The sequence below is a fragment of the Equus asinus genome, chromosome 27 (assembly GCF_041296235.1).
Source record: "Equus asinus isolate D_3611 breed Donkey chromosome 27, EquAss-T2T_v2, whole genome shotgun sequence".
NCBI lineage: Eukaryota > Metazoa > Chordata > Mammalia > Perissodactyla > Equidae > Equus > Equus asinus.
In genome coordinates this window covers 10476936-10494488 of record NC_091816.1, presented here as the reverse complement: position 1 = coordinate 10494488, position 17553 = coordinate 10476936, and the positions used below count along the sequence as shown (strand labels likewise).

Sequence of the window (17553 nt, the reverse complement as noted above, 5' to 3'; positions counted from 1 at the left end):
CAAATGGCTCAAACCAGACACAAGATTCACTGTATTTCACTGGTAAAAGTCCTGAACTATTACCTCCAGAAATGTGTTTATACTAAGTAAATGAATCATCTCTAGAAAGCAGAAAAAGTAGGCCACAAAGGTAACAAACAGAATGAAAAATATTCTGCTTTACAAAAGCTTTGAGGTCACATAATCCTTTGAGTTTCCATTTCCCTTAATTAGGTCAGCTTTTGATACTTGAATCATTTTTCCTGCTGTTTCTTTTTCAATCCTGCTACACCAGAGTCCCGTCTGCGGTTGTAAATGACCTACTTAATTAGGATTTGGAACCCTCAGACAGAAAAGCGTGCTGTCTTCTTTCTTTTCTGCTCAACAGACCTTATTAATGAACTGAATTTCTGATTCAGTTTGTTAAAAACCATATACCTTCAGCAATCCCAAAACCCAAACATCCAGGTTTAATCATACTCATGAGTGTACACTCAAATGTGGTACAGGCGAGACAGCACTGGATCAGGGGTGAGGGTACCTTGGCTCTCGGCCCAACTCTGCTGCTAAGCGCAATGTAATCTTGGCACATCTCTAACCTTCCTGAGCCTCGGCCTTCTCACCTTTATGGAGAGAAGGTTAGACTCTTAAGGTCCTTTATGGCTCCAAGTCTCTATGAATATTTCCTGAGCTCCTAATATGTACAAGGCACTGTGCTGATGGAGGGGGTGGGGGAGGTACAAACATGAATTGAGAACTTTATACTCTCCTTGAGAAGAGAAGATCATACAGGACAAAGCTAAATGGCCCAGTTACCTTATCTGTCTTATTTATTCCTCATGATTGGCATTATGCCTGGCATACAGTAGATGCTCAAGTAGATGACACAAAAGAGATATAAAATGTCTGTGGACATTTAGAGAACAGAGGCTACATCTGATGGAGGGGAATCAGGAATGGTTCATAGGTGTTAACTTGAGTTAGTTTTTAAAAAGCCATTCAACTTTCAGTGGCTCCCTGACAACATCTTCTAACATGATGCAAAATCTTAAGCCGATATTCAAGGTTCTCCATGCCCTGGACCCAATATATCCCTCAATCTTTACCTGTCTCTTATATAAAATTGTGCTATAGCCAACTAACGTCTTTGCTGTGCCTCAGATATTACCCATAATTTTCTACCTCCATGTCCCCATTCATGCTGTTCTTCACACTGAAATGTCCTCCAATCCCAATATAATCCGACTCCATTATCCTTCAAGGGCCACTTCAAATTTCTCCTATTTTATGAAGGAGGTCTTATGAAGCCTTTCCTTATCCCTCCAAGTGTATGTGCTCTCTCTCGTCTTTGAAATCCCTCAAGATTTGTTGACATCTCTCTTACAGTATATATGCACTTTAGCCCTGCATTACAGTTGGGTAATATCTGTGTCTCAAGACAATAATCTTTGACATCAGAAACTATATTATTCATCCACATTGCCAAACAAATAGTAGGAATTCAGTAAATTATTTTGACAGGACAAATATAAAAAGGATGCTCTGGGACATAGAAACTGAAAGAACAATGGTGAGAAGTTAGAAGCATCAGAGGGCTTAAGTTTAGAAGGCAGGTCACAGTCAGGTTACACAGTGTTGAATGCCAGGATAATAACAATGGCATATACAGTTCTGAGTGAGAATCACTGATGGTTTTAGGAGCTGAATGAAGAGTGACAAGATTTGAGATCTGAGAATCAAACCAGAAGCATTCTGGTTGACACATCAGTCTCCTGGGAATCTGGCTGGAGTCAAATCCATCCCTGAGAGAAGAATCGAGTCTCACTCACCATACCCGTAAATGAAGTGTTTCATCTGCAGATCTGTGAGTCCTGGAAAAGTCACTAAGCTAAACGCTGCTTTGTAAACTTCCCAGTAACCAGATATTTGAGTGCCTGCCTCAGTGGAAGGAAACAGATCCACGCCAAAGCCATCATTTCTGAATTTCCAAACTGGTGAAAAAAGAAGGTTCTGTACTTCTCCAGAGAAGAAAGAGAGGGAAAAAAAGCACACTACACAGAAAGGATGGGGAATCAAAGTAGCTTTGGATTCCTCAGCAGTAAGAGTGGAAGCTAGAAGACAGTGGGAAAATACCTCAAAAATTCAGAAAGAAAAGAATTTCCAGCCTAGACAATTAGATAGATAACTCTATGCTGAGCCAAACCATCAATGAGAAAGGTGAAATGAACACGTTTTCACACATACAAAGTCTTTAAGAAACTTACCTTCCATGAACCTTTCTCAGAACACACCAAATAAAGACACAAACCAAGAAAGGAAAACAATGCATAACAGAAATGGGAGGGGCCGGCCCGGTGGCATAGTGGTTAAGTTTGCACGTTCCGCTTTAGCCGTCTGGGATTCCCCAGTTTGGATCCCTGGTGCCGACATGGCACCGCTTGGCAAGCCATGTTGTGGCAGGCATCCCATGTATAAAGTAGAGGAAGATGGGCATGGATGTTAGCTCAGGGCCAGTCTTCCTCAGCCAAAAGAGAAGGACTGGCAGCAGTTCGCTCAGGGTTAATCTTCCTCAAAATAAAATAAAATAAAAAATAACAGAAATGGGAAATTCAACACAAGAGTGAGGCACAGGGAATGCCCAGAGTGATGGGGAGGCAGGACGGTGTCTGTGCAACAGGCAAAGAGAACAATCCCTCTAGACTGGAGCAGGTCAGAAAACTCTGGGAGACATTCTTTAAAAATACGTAATGTCCACACATCTATGGACAGCTAATCTTCAACAAAGGAGCCAAGAACATACCATGGAGAGAGGAAAGTCTCTTCAATAAATGGTGCCGGGAAAAGTGGACGGTCACATGCAAAAGAATGAAAGTAGACCATTATCTGACACCATAGACAAAAATTAACTCAAAATGGATTAAAGACTTGAATCTAAGACCTGAAGCCATAAAACTCCTAGAAGAAAACATAGGCAATTAGCTCTTCGACATCGGTCTGAGTGGCATCTTTTTGAATATGTCTCTTTAGGCAAGGGAAACAAAAGAAAAAATAAACAAATGGGGCTCATCAGACTAAAAAGGAGAAAGGCAAAGCCCTACTTATACACGCACACACTTGCCAACTTCAGGGGTCTTCTTCAGATGGATTCCCTCTGGGGTAGGAGGGAAGGCAATGGGCTGGGGTCAGGGAGGGACTCATAGCGGGTTTCAATTTTGCTTGTAATATTTTATTTCTTAAGCCAAGTAGTAGGTACATCATACCCATCATATTATCTATACTTTTGTGTGTATAACTGACATATTTCTAGGGGCTTCTGTTAAAATTTGGGAAATTAAACTCATATATTTAGTTTTGCTCCATCTCAAAACCAACTAGAGGATCATAATCCCTTACACAAACTCTCAGAGCTTTACGTGTTTCAGAATTCACAATTCTTTAGATTTTAGAAAGTTACTGTGATACAATTCCATATATTACATCACACTTTCAGTGGGACCTACAATCAAATGATGTTCAAAATTAGCATTTGACGCTACTCAGCTGGTTGTTCTCCCCTCAGGACCAATTAGCAGCCAGCCTGGCCCTAAACAAACAGCCCTCACTCCTCAAACTTGTGCTGATTCCCTTTTAAGAGAAGAGGTGGAAAGCAAGTGGCTGGGGACATCAGCAGGCCCTTGGGAAGGATCTGGACTCAATTATATCTGGATTTTTAAGTACCTGGAATTTCCCTGACTCCTTACCTATACCAGGGCACTAGTGCCCATTGCTCTGTAGCCCTGACCAACTGTGGGGCATATATACCACCTGATTCCTACTGAACCCATTTTCTGCTTTATTTAAGTTGTTGTCCAGCAGAACGCTGTGCTTCATATCGCAGGTTCAGTCCCACCTCTCAAAAGCCAGCCCTGGACTTACACACACACACAAATACATACACACATTCACACCAGTCTAGAGTAGATTTCCTTCCACTGACTTCCTGACTCAAATGATGTACCTTGCCTATATTTGGTTGAGTTTGCTCCTCTGTATTCCCCCTTCCCCCCAACTACTCATCACCCCAGAGTTCTGTCTTTCTAACTGCTGTTGGCATCTTGCTAACTCCACCTTGCTAGGGTTGGTTGCCCTTCAACCCCAGCATGACATGTAAACAGCCTCAGGAAGTAATCAACACCAACTTGCTCTTGAAAGTCAATGCTGAGCAATCTCTCTATTTTTAGTGCTGATTAATCTGACTAATGAAATAAAGCACATTGTGCTTAGCTTATGTCCAATTAAACATCTGTTATGGTAATCAAAGTCTCCTGGCAATTATCACAGGTGACATTCTGAATTGATATCAGCAATATAATCAATGCCCAATTGCCTGAATACCAAATTCAGTAAGCACAGTGCCCAAATGTGAAAGGTCAGAGGAGATATCTCTTCTCCACCATAAAGACCAAGTGGTCCAGCCAACCACCTCTATGTTGGTCAAGCTTGTTTATTTATTGGCTTTGCTAAATGCTCAGGCCCCCATAGAGCAAATGCAAAGGAAATCAGGCATGCCATGGTGTTTTCAAGGAGACCTCCACCATCTCTTCCTTGGGAGGTAAGCAGTAACTCATCTTTGGAGCAGGATGTCAGCAAACAAAAGGAGAAAGGCAAAGACCCTACCTACCGTAGAAGAGGAACGCTTTGGTCATGTGATGATGTAGGAAGGTCCGGTTGATGGTGAAGAAACAAGCATCTGCTCCACACTGGCCGAGCCTTCCAGTTTCCCCAGTCAGTGGGGACCACCAGAGCATAATGGGGTAGCTCTCAGTTTCCAATTTTCTTTTCCTATTCAGGGTCAGTGCTTCCTTCTCAAGGAATGGATAGAGATGTGTAGGCTCTCTCTCCATTTCTGCATGTGCATCTCGCAAATTGGAATTTTTAAACTTCTTCCTTTCAAATTTTCCCAGCTCAACCACTACCTAAAAGAGAAGACAATTATGACCAGGGTCAGACTCTTTCATTGCCTTTTGCACATCTCCCATTCATCTTGATGATTTAGCCCCTTAGTTTTCTATTACTGCTGTGACAAATTACCACAAACTTAGCAATTTAAAACAACATACGTTTACTGTTGTACAGTTCTGGAGGCCATAAATCTGAAATGGGTCTCAATGGGCTAAAACATCAACATCGAGGTGTTGGCAGGGCTACATTCCTCTCTGGAAATTTTTGGAGAGAATCCGTTTTCTTGCTTTTCTATCTTTTAGAGCCACCCACAATTCTTGGCTCCTGGTCCCCTTCCTCCAGCTTTAAAGGCAGCAACATTGCATCTCTCTGACCCTCCTGTTGTCACATTGCTCTCTGACCAAAATATCTATGAACAACGATGCTTAATACTACTAAACACATAACAGATTCATCTTTCCTCCATTTCATATAACCAGAAGTGGTTTCGTCTCCGTGAAATCTGTGTAAGTCAGGGTTATAATCTGGCTATTACTAGAGATTACACTCTAGGGGAAATGAGTTATAAAGTACCAATTCATTTCTTTTTATTACAATTAAAGAAGTGGTAACACGGGTCTTATATTTCTAATAATATCCACTACAGCATCAAGATGGTGAAGTAGACCATGAGTACTGGCTCTCTCCCAAGTAAAACCACATTTTTTATTTTTTTCATGATAGTCTGGGTCACTGGACAGCCAGGCCATCAGTGACAATAATCTGGAGGGCAGGGTGGGCAGAGAGGAAACAGACGGGCAGTTGTTCTCCAAAAGTGCTGCCTTTTCATCAAACTTTAAGGTTTGGTATTGACATGGCATTATAAAAATATGTTAGAGAAAGCAGCACAAAAGTAGGGGCTGGTCTGTTTCAAATATAACTGAAACATTACTAGTCAGACTATGCAACAAACAAAGCAGTTAAAAGAAAGCACATTTTTCTGTATTAACTCCTCTACCAGTCGACAGAGGACACGACCCGTGAGGCCCTCAGGCCCCACTCTCAACAGTCAAGGATGGTGCCTTCTTTATATGCTTGGTACCCCTGGTGTCAGAAAAGGGCTACTACCCACTGATGGAGTACAGAGTCTCTAACTCCCTGGGGAGGGTCTGTAATTTTCACTGGATTATTTGAGGGATCCAAGGCCAAAAAAATATTAACTACCACAGAGTGGAAGCCAAGTAGTATTCCAAAAAGAGTAAAGAGTTATTTCGCTTTAAAAAATCATGTATCAACTGTGACACCAAATTCAGCATTAGAACAGTAAAACAACCACCAAAAACTGAAGAATAACCTAACCCTTGCCAATGGCTTTCTCAGCATTTTTATGATAACATAATAATGTGGCTGTTCCCCAATAGCTTGATGGAATGGAGTTGACTTGTAGCCACAAACTCTCTATCTTTTCACCCAACCTTTCCTTGCAAATGTACAACCAACAACTTTAAAGAAAGGCTTTTGGAAAGCCATGGATGTAACTTCAAAGACAGATTTTGCTCCACATTTCTGATTAATGTCTATTACGTGAGGTCTAAGTTCATTTCAAATAACAGGGATTGCTTTAAGGAGAGATTTTTCTGCCAAAAAACTTTTTAAAAAATATTTAGCCTCAGATAGCACTACCAGATGGTGGGAAATATGGGGGATAGAGGAACACACTAAACAAAACCATGAGGACAGAATCACCCAAATCCAAAGTCTGGGAAACTCAAAAGGACAAATGACCCAGTTTCTGCAACAAACCCATGACATGGAATAAAAGGTGGGGCAGGAGAAACTTACAGCAAGAAAAACTAAAAAATCCATAAAACTTAAAACACAGGCACTAATTGCAACATGTGAGATTTGTTTACTCTAGATTCAAAACAACCAATTATAAAAGACTTTTTGAGACAATGAAGAAAAATTTAACATGGCCTGGGATATAGATGGCACTGAGTAATTTTGTTAATTTTGTTGAGTGTGACAATAGTTAAATGCTTACATTAAATTTTTAAGGGGCCGGCTCCATGGCCAAGTGGTTAAGTTCATGTGCTCCGCTGCGGTGGCCCAGGGTTCGGATCCTGGGCGCAGACATGGCACCGCTAGTCAGGCCACGTTGACGCGGCGTCCCACATCCCACAACTAGAAGGACATGCGACTAAGATATACAATTGTATACATGGGGTGTTTGGGGAGATAAAGCAGAAAAAAAAAAAAAAAGATTGGCAACAGTTGTTAGCCCAGGTGCCAATCCTTAAAAAAAAAAAAAAAAAAAATTTAAAAGTCCCCATCTGTTAGAGAATCATACGAAAGTAAATCCAGGTGAAATTATATGATGTCTGGGATTCATTTTAAAATACTACAGATTTATTCATGAATTATTTGTGCAACTAAAAAGTAAGCAAAATTCAAAAATAAATGAAGATATGTATACACTAAAAGAATTTACAGATAGTATATACAAAATACAGTTAAATATGGAAAAGGATGCCTCAAATGAATGATTTCCTCCAGTGGGTCAACATAACATTTTCATGTTTATTTATTAATTATGTTATAAGATCTGCTATGGGCTGAAGTGGTTCCCCCCAAAAATTCATATGTGAAGCCCTAACCCCCCCATACCTGAATATGGGACTGCATTTGGAGATAGGGTCTTTAAGAAGGTAATTAAGTTAAAATGAGATCATTATGGTAGGCCCTAGTCCAATATGACTGGTATCCTTATTAGAAGCGGACAGTAGGGCACAGACAAGTACAGAAGGAAGACCATGTGAAGACACAGGGGAAGATGGCCATCCAGAAGGACAAGGAGAAAGGCCTCAGAAGAAACGACCCTGCTGACATCTTGATCTCAGACTTCCAGCCTCCAGAACTGTGAGAAAATAAATTTCTCCGCGTAGCCTACAAACCTGTAAAAATGGGGATGGTCCTAAATGCATAGGCATTCCATTTTTTCATTCATAACGTTGTTTAAAAAAATAGCATTGCTGCAATTCTGAACACTGAAGCATTCAACGCATCAGTGAGGACTGGGAAATAGCCCAAACCATACTATTGGTGGAAAACTGAAACCAAGATCCAGATGAAGGTTTAGTTCCAGCAATTACACCATCTCTCATAATCTGGAAGCTTAAAAATGTCACACATATCAAAAACATAGCAATTTATTCTGACATCAAAAGGAAAGCTCTTAGCTTAGACACAGGCGTTCCTCATAACTGGAAAAAGTGCCAAAGTACATGCATAGTGAGATCACAGCTCTCTCATAACTTCCATAGAAAGAAGCAGAGAACTCCAGCCCTTGCTTCACAAGCAGATTGTGGACATTCAAGATAGACCAGGAGGGAGTTAAGTGTTTCCTCCAACCAGAGGGCAGCAGAAGGCGGTAGTACAGGGCCAGACTGGCTGCCAGAGTGCTTTTGTAAATTTTATCTCATTCCATCTCAATCAAGGGGAAGGAAGATACTCTAGAAGAAGAAAGCCCAGAGACCACCTTCCTCTCCACCAGCCCCACAAAGACTCTTCAAAAGTCCTGTGGCTTTTGAAATGGATAGCTGGTAGTTGAATGGGTGCTAAACATATCTGAACTCATATCTATACTTTTACTATCACTGCGAAATTTTTATTTTAATTTGAAATCAGCAAATGAAGTTCAGAATAACCAGCTACAGTCATGCATCGCTTAATGATGGGGATACATTCTGACAAATGCTTCGTTAGACGATTCTTTTGCTGTTCAAACGTCATAGAGTGGACTTACACAAACCTACATGGTATAATCCACTACACATCTAGCTATATGGTACTAATTTTATGGGACTACCATCATATATGCAGTCCGTCATTGACCGAAACATCGTTATTCGATGCATGACTATAAACGAAATAAATGGGAGGGCTAAAGAAATGTTTTAGTTCATTCACCCCAACACAGTCCTTGGTCTAGTCACATATGTCAAGAATGACAAATTTATTAGTGCAGATGTTTGCGTTCTGCAGAACAGACTATCTTGTTCCTAGAATAGTCATTGCTTCTTCAAAAATGCCATCGTTCAGAAGTGATCATGACAGGGGACTGACTTTGAGGAAACCATTCAATTTCCACCCAATAGGACAGACTGAGCTTTACTTCCGGTTCCTTTAAATCCAGGACCCTACAAGAGTCACAAATGATCCTCTATCTCACTGATTTTGTTTCTACCTGACACACCCACTCACTAAACCGCAGTCTCATCTGTTAATAAAAAAAGTACTTCCCCTGCCTTAGACAGAAAACCTCTAATCCTGAGAGATTAAGCAAAAAGTAAAGCACTTGGAGACAACAGGGTGGGGGCAGGGGTGGGGGCAAAGGCCCAAGAATCAACACTACACAACCCAAATTCTTGGTACCTGGAGTGTGACAAGCAGAAAGACAGTAGCTGTGATGCACAGGCAAGAGGCCAAAAGCTTCCTCCTCTGAATCCGCGCCATGCTGCCCTGCCCTGGGTGACTGACACAGGGCTGGTCTGGTTACCAGGTGTTCTCGAGTCGGCCCATAGCCCCGGACAACTTCATGTGGAGGAACCATCTGGGTGCCAATTTCCTCCACTGCCATTCCTGCTGAGACCTGGTCTCCATGAAGGACTGAGCTCTGAGGTTCTGAGTGGGCTGGGCTTGGCATCGAGAGGGCACAGCATGCAGTCTTCTTAAGCTATCATCAGAGCAGCTGGAGATTCTTCAAACCAGAAGGCATCAAAAAATTCTGTAACAAATGAATAATCTTTTAGCCACAGTGCAGAACATTTAATAAATGTAGTCTTATTTATACAGTGACAGATGGAAACTAGACTTTTGGTTGTGAACATGATGTAGCATATACAGAATTTGAAATATAATGATGTACAACTGAAATTTATATGTTATAAACCAATGTTACCTCAATAAAAATAAATAAATAATGTGGTCCTGCAGGGTTATCATGCGGAAAACCAAAATTTTAAAAGTAAAAGGAGGAGCTGGCCCCATGGCCGAGTGGTTAAACTTGCACACTCTGCTCCGGCAGCCTGGGGTTCCCCGCTTCGGATCCTGGGCATTGACCCACACACTGCTCATCCAGCCATATGCTGTGAAGGCATCCCACATAGAAGAACTAGAAGGACCTACAACTAAGATATATAGCTATGCACTGGGGTTCTGGGGAGAAAAAAATAAAAAGAGGAAAATTGACAACAGATGTTAGCTCAGGGCCAATCTTCCTCAGCAAAAAAAGCATATCTTAAAAACAAACAAAAACTAAAACGAACCTCTGACCATATGAACCCTATCATATAGTCCTAATACCTCACTCACAGATGAGGAAACCAAAACCGGAGAGGTGATGTGACTTGCTCAAGGTCATAGAGCCTCTTAGAAGAGAGTGACAGATCTACAATCAGTCTAAAATTCTCTTTCCACTTAATTTTCTCTGCCATCAGAGATTAAATTCCACAAGTCACTTATATATAGTAACTTCCTTCTGTCCAAGTTTGAAAGGAGTAGAGAAGTGGAGTAGAAATTACCAGGACTGTCCACCCACTCTTGTAAAAATTAGGGAAAAAATAAATAAAAGGTTCAGACTTTGATCAAAAATGGATAATGACCAACTGGCCCCAACTCTTCTCAAGGAAAACAGCTTCAGCCAGAACATAAGGAATTCTGATTACCAATTTATTCGTTTAGTCTTTTATGGCAAGTGTAATAAAGCAGTGAGTTGTCTGGGCATAAGATTCTTTGGAAGTTTTGAAATAAGATCTTCATCTACCTGTAATGGATGATCTTTTCAAAAAGTTTTTAAAATAAACTAAATAGTCCCATAGAATGTCTTTTATTCCCAGGGTTCTATGAAGTCAAAGGTCTTGGGCAAATGACACTGCAGAGTTCAGAACCAAGCAAGGATCAACATTCCAGAGGGAGGGCAGTGTTGTCTCACAGTACTCCAAGGATCTGACTTTAGTCAGAGCTACATGTCTCTAGGATATAGAACTAAAGATACAATCAGAAATATAAAAAACAGATGCAGAATTCTAGCTAAAAACCTAGGTCTTAAAGCTATGCTTCCCTCTTACGGATCTACCTTGATTTACTTGTAAGTCCAGGATATTTTTTTCCCTCAGCAACAAAATGACTCTTGGTCTCAGAAATCACCAAAAGTGCATTTTTCTTCTTTCGTTCATGAATTCCCACATTCCACACTGATTAACAGTACCAGCTCTATGGGCCAGCCCCAGTGGCCTAGTAGTTAAGTTTGGCATACTCTGCTTCGACGGCCCAGGTTCAGTTCCTGGGCGCAGACCTACACCACTTGTCTGTCAGTGGCCATGCTGTGGCAGTGGCTCACTTACAAAAAAGAGGAACATTAGCAACAGATGTTAGCTGAGGGCAAATCTTCCTTAGCAACAAAAAGAGTACCTGTTCTAGAGTCTGTCAAGATTCAAATCTCAACTCCCCAGCCGGTTTAACCTAGCTTCTCCATAATTGAATTTCCAAAATACAGATAATAACGGTACCTAATCAGAGACTTATTGTGAGAATTATATAAGATTGGTAAAACATTTATTTTGGAGTCCAGCACATAAATGTCCAATAACTATTTGCTATCTTATTTTTAAATATTGTTATAATTTTTATTATAACTTTAAGTGGAAAACGAAGTTGACTTCACATAAAGTATGTTGCTGCCCAATCAATTGGAATTTCAAAAGGAGGAATACTTCCCCAAAGAAAAGATCACTAGTATTTGTCGAGCGACTTATTATGAGCAAGGCCCTTCACTACTCAGCACGCATGGGCTCATTTATCTTCCCAACAATTCCGTGAAATAGTAGTCACCATCTCATCTCAAAGGGAGAGCAAACTGAATTTGAACAAAGTAAAGTAACTTGTCCAAGACTATAATATTGATAAGTACTACAACCAGAAACTAGTCAGACTCTGAAGTTCATGCATTCTTTTAAGATTTTTAACACGAAGACCAAAAAAATTCCCATTTGGGGGATAATACTAATACTCACAGATTATCTGCCTGATTCAGACAAAACCTGTGCAGAATAGCTGTCGGCTGGTATAGCAAAGAAAAAAGTAACACAAATCTACAAGAACTTGAAAGGCACCTTTCCTTCTACTCAGTAAATGCTAGTTGCTATTAATCACATAAACGTGGAGCTGGCACTTTAGGTTCCAATCCTGGCTCTGTCATTTATATAAATCTGGACAAGTTACTAAATCTTTCTAAGCCTCAGTTTCTTGAAAGTAAGCAATAAATGTTAAGTATCATTATTTCTTTCCCTTGTGTAACAGAAAGATTATCCAATTGTCATTTTATATGCAAAAGCAATTCATTATAACTATAATTAACGTAACCCAGATTAGGTAATGAAATAACATTACCATTTTAAATGGGTATAAAACTAGATCATTTTCAAAAGATTTTTAGATACATCACTCCACTCAATCTTATCAATAGCCACTTCGTAAAGCAGGCAAGGTAGGTATTATTATTATTCTCAGTTCCCACAAATAAGGAAACTAAGCCTTGGTGAATTTAAGTGATTTGCCAGAGATCACATTTCTTTAAAGGTTGAAGTGCATCTGAAAATCAGGTCAGCTGCCTCCAAGATCAGTGGAAAGGAAAGAGACGGGGAAAATAGTGATAGTTAAGAATACAAGAGTCAGGACTAAAGGAAAGCAAAAAATGGAGCGAGAAGGTAAGGCCATAGTTCGGGATATCTTTACAGCTACCACACGGCTCAAGCTGTCCGAGGGCCTTTTGAGTCTTCACATGGCTGTACGAACTGTGACCGAAGAACTTAAGGTTACAAATTCCCTTCCATGCAAAAAATCTCAATTCAGCTTATATTCCCAAAGCCAGAAGTAACGTGGGGTCTCAGGGATCGCGCTGTGGTTAAACACCCATCACTAAAGAATAGAGCCAGCTGGTGTAGATGGTGTTATGATTTATAACATGAAGCAACCAATCAGGCCTCCAGGCACGTCACTCTAATATGTGGTAGTAATTACCCGGGAGCTTGTCATCAAGTCAGCACTCTCCCAACTGGTGAGACAGACGGGCCTGCAGAGAGCACTGTGAAGGCCAGCAAGCTCCAATGTGATGGGCCTCCAAGAGGAAAGCTCCCTTCTGTTTCATCACTGCCCTCAGGGTGAATCCCAGAGTCCTCCAAGAGGGCACCCAGAACCCTCCTTGCCGGGATGGAGCAATGTGCGTGTGTTCAGACAACCATGGCAGATAATATCAGAAACGGACTCTCACTGACCCACCCTCTGGACCCTGGAGCTGACTTCTGCCCTGCCTAGCGCGGGCCATCTGCTGCCCAGAGAGGGGTCTGGAGCTGGGCATGACAACCTCACACTCCCACAAGTGCTATTCCATCAAAACCAGGAACATTTTCACGCTAAAATAAGTTCAAATTTCTCCACTTTATTTTGAATTAAAACAGACGGAAGAGAAACTGAGTATCTTAGAGCCAACTAGCCTGAGGATGCCAGCTTCAAACATCAGCCACGCAGCGCCAACCCAAGGCGTAGGTTAAGGGTCTCCAAAATGGGACTGAGATGACTTCTGCCCTGCACCTCTGAGTGTTAAGATGAGAAACCAATGCTAGGCGCCACAGAGAGCTTTCTAGCCCTGAGGGTTTGTGAGTCTCTACCTTTTCCTCCCTCTCCCCTCTGGCAGGGGAAAGAGGTGAGGCAGAAAGCAGGGAGCCCTGGGAAGACTCCTTTGATCAGTCTCTCCTCCAGTAACTGGTGAGTCAATTGGGCTAATAAGCGACTATCTTAACTGAGCTTAAGGTTACACATACCAGGGAGAGTCTTTAGAAGGAATGTATCTAATTACCATACTTAAATTATTCCTATTAAAGTGTAATTTCTCAAATAGGTTTGACTCTCCCAAGAAACATTTTCATTTTATAATGTATAAATCCTCAGAGCATCCCTTAAATGGCGGCTGTCCTGGGAAAAACATGATGTGGTTGGCTGATGGGAAGGTGTCAGGGCCTTTTGGACAACTCTCCAGGCACTTTTCCACTAACACCCTTCAACCCTACTTATCCTCATCAACACTCCTTATTCATTCCTACTTGGCTTCTCCAAAAGCCCCAGAACTGCTCTTCTTACCAGTCTGACCCCTTACACTCTCCACTCAGCTGTAGAGCTGTTTCTGCAATATGGATTGGATATCCTTCCTCTGATTAAACTCCATCAATGGTTTCCCAAAGATTTCAAGATAAAGATCAAACTCGTTGGCTTAGAAAACAAGACTCCCTGGACCCCACCCTACTTCTCCAACTTCCACCACCGGTACCCTTTGTTCCTGCTCTTCCCAGAATGTAGCTTCCTCTTCTGTGCTCTGGTCCCTACCTACCACATCCATACCTCTTTCACTATCCCAGCCATTCTCCTAGACTTTCAAGGCTACCTGCTTTGGGAAGCCTTACTCCTCCGCAATGCCAAGTCGGGAGATCTACGTCCACATCATTGTGCTTGTTCCTATCACAGCAGTGAAGAGAAGGCAGGAGGCTGGGGAATTTTAGGAAACCTTCTAAAGCTGCTTTATTAGGTGCATATAAAGTAACTGTGGAACACTAAAAAGTTGACCTATTTTGTTAATTTACAGAAGCCTTCCTTAGTACCTGCCACTCGCCCTGGGGCACCTGACGAATGTGGCACAATGGTTCCAGTTTCCACTTTTACCCAATGTTCTTTATTAATATTTATTTGTGTTAAAGTGTTCCTCATTCTTTTTTAATGGACTTCATATTTTGCTGAGCATTTATTTTTATGTAAAGAGTGCTTTGGGGTGGATTTTTATCCGGAGAGGTCATCCTCTTGGACACATTTCAGGTGAGACAAATAGAGAATAATGAGAGAGACAGGGATACTGGCAGCCATGTGAATCAAGACGGGTGATTAATGAGGGGACAGAAGTTGTAGCCTGAGCTCCCTCACATTTCTGTTGCAGAACTGAAGGTGACGCCATTCTTCAATTCTAGACACATACTGAAGCCCTCAAATTATACAATCTCACTTGGTGGGTCTACTTAACATAGAAACTAAATAAAAACATACCCAGATTAAAAAAAAAATAATGAGATAAAACCCCAAATAGAAGCATTCAAAAGGAACAGGTTTTTTAAGTGGAAGTGAGGACACGAGACTGAAGATTCTGTATCATACTACGAACTGAGCCAGCTCCTCAAGAGCAGGACTCTTTCTCATCTTTTTCCTTACAAGGTTGTCTTAGTAACTGATCTCTCCCCATGAAGGGCCTACTGGTTACTCTGCAACAATGTTCCTGCCTGGCAGAAGATCTGAATTAAATATCGTCATCTGCTTTGCTCATTTATGTAATCATGAATGAGGAACTGGTTCAATAACACTGACAAAATGTGGCTAATACTTCACACGCCTAAAGATCAAGAGCCGGACCAGACTATCTTCTGAGTTTTCATCCCAGAATTAAGCTCTTCAATCCCATGAATAGTGTCCAGGAGCAAAAACTCTCCAAAGAAGAAAGTTTAATCAAGAGACACGAATTGAGACAATTTGAATCGTCATGAACAAGAAATATTTCTATATAACAAGTTTAGGATTATCTTATCTTCATTTTCCTTTTTAGTAATTCAGCATTAACTTTTGAAAACTCAAATTTTATTCTCAAAGAAATAAATATCTGAAAAACATTGTAAATAAAATTAACAAGTTTTTTTAATGTTTAAAAACCCATATTGACAAACACCATAACAAATGTTTACTGTAGGTAATTGAGTTAGATGTTGCAGTTCTTGCTGAAATCAACTCTTTACATTCCAAATTTAGAAAGCATTTAAATATGGGTTGGCAACAGCTGCATACTGAGCAATACTTACACAAATATGAATAACATTGTTTGTCCAAACTATGTTCTTTTTTTATTTCCTAAACTTAACCCTAGTTTGAATTTGTTTTCAGAAATGCAGTTTGTAAAACTATTAATTTTAAAATTGAAGAATAAAAGATGAGCCATAATAACAGTAACAGTTGAGACTGTGTATTTGATCCACTGTTACACACTGCCATCTAGCTGGAAGCCAGCAAACGAAGAGTTACCACAGCAATTTCAAACATGGAGCAGACTTTAATGATCCCCTGATGCTAGGACATTGCCTCTGGCGCCCAGGCAGGAGGAGAAAGTTCTAAAATTGAGGCTAGGATGCTGTCTAGATGGGCGTCTCTGCCACCTTACTGTACAAATACCTGGGCTGCTTATTCAGTGCAGATGGCCAGGACTGACCCGAAAGCTGGCGGTCTGAGAGACCACGGTGGACCAGGGAGAAACAATGCCCTCACTGTAGTGTGACATCATTAACAAGCCCAAGATTGGTCACGAGCCCATGGGTGTCTCATCTTGAGAGATCGAAGAATATAAAAGAGGAATGAGGCCCTGAAGACCAACTTGCCATATTCAAAACTGCACCCAGCCAGAGTGCATGCATTCCACAAACGTAATTAACAATCCAAGTCACGACACGCATAACACTACCCAACTATTTCAAGGAAATGTGGCAGTGAGTAGGGGGCACGTGTCGGAGCTGTGACGTTAAGAAAAAGTCATTTTGCGCGGCATTTGCTATATAGTAAAGAATCATTAAAAGATCCCCAGAAAATGTCTTATAATCGCACCGATGTTATTTCTATATCATACAAACTGAGTTCTATTCTGAGGGCGGTAATCGGGTACAAAATACCCAGGAAATGGCTTGCGTATTGACAACCAAACCCTGCTGTTCTGGGCATTTTCTCCATTAAATACACAACGTTCTCAACAGCTGAAAAGTCAGACTCGCTGCTACTTCAGCACAGGATTCTAGCAACAAGTGATTCGAAGTGAAGGCACAGAGAAAGAAGGAAGGAATTCACAGTACACAAAGGCAGAGCTTGGTTCTGAATTGGGGGGCGGGGAAGTCCGTGGCAGAGGCGAGGTCCGTGGGAACCTCCGGCCCCTGGCGGCGGCGGGACCCCGCGCGCCTCCCCCGGGCTCCGGCGGAGTTCCTGCGGTCACCTGCTCCCACCTGTGCTTTTTCAGCATCCAGACAGGTTGACACCTCAGGCAGTGTCACTGGAAAGCGCTGCCCAAGGTTTCCCAAAAGACTTGGATTGTTTCGGAGCACACAACTCCATTTTTCTCTTACACACACTCCCTTCTGGGCACAAAGAGGAGGTTTCCTTCGGCTCTGAGTCCGGCGGGCAGCGTCCCGGCCTCCACGGTCACCGGAAAAGTCTCTCTTTGTCTCTCAGCACCAAGATCCTGCCCCCACCAAGCTGTCACTCAAGCCAGAAAAGACCCAGAGCGCGCACTCACCTCGCCCGGGTGGAGGAGGCTGCTCCGCCCGCCGCCGCCGCGCCGGTTTTCACTTTCAGTTTGCGCCCCCCCCTGAGCTGCGGCGAAGACTCGGCGAGGAGATTTGGGACAGGCGGGATCACACTCAGCGCGTCCAGGCCGAGGCATCCTGGATCCAGGTTTTCACTGGTGCCCCATTTAAAAGCAAGCGGGACCCGGGTTCCAGGGAACACGGGCCGCCCCTCGCTGGCGAGCCT

The 17553-nt window shown here is 41.9% G+C and overlaps 1 protein-coding gene across 10 annotated transcripts in view; it reads right to left on the bottom strand.

Annotated features, from left to right (window-relative positions):
- Positions 1-17553, bottom strand: part of FUT10 (fucosyltransferase 10) — a 259761-nt gene extending 242208 nt beyond the window's left edge. For 4 of the 10 annotated variants that reach the window (XR_011498764.1, XR_011498763.1, XR_011498765.1 and 1 more), the window contains exons 1-3: positions 17318-17540; positions 9334-9685; positions 4640-4934 (exon numbers count right to left, since the gene is read on the bottom strand). Coding sequence is in view for 6 of the 10 variants with exons in the window: in XM_014847740.3 (XP_014703226.3) it covers positions 4640-4934; positions 9334-9414 (376 nt within the window). In the remaining 4 variants the exon portion in view is untranslated. Of the gene's footprint in view, positions 1-4639; positions 4935-9333; positions 9686-17027 lie in introns of all 10 variants that reach the window. The other 6 variants (XR_011498766.1, XM_070499737.1, XM_070499736.1 and 3 more) reach the window with 4 other exon arrangements.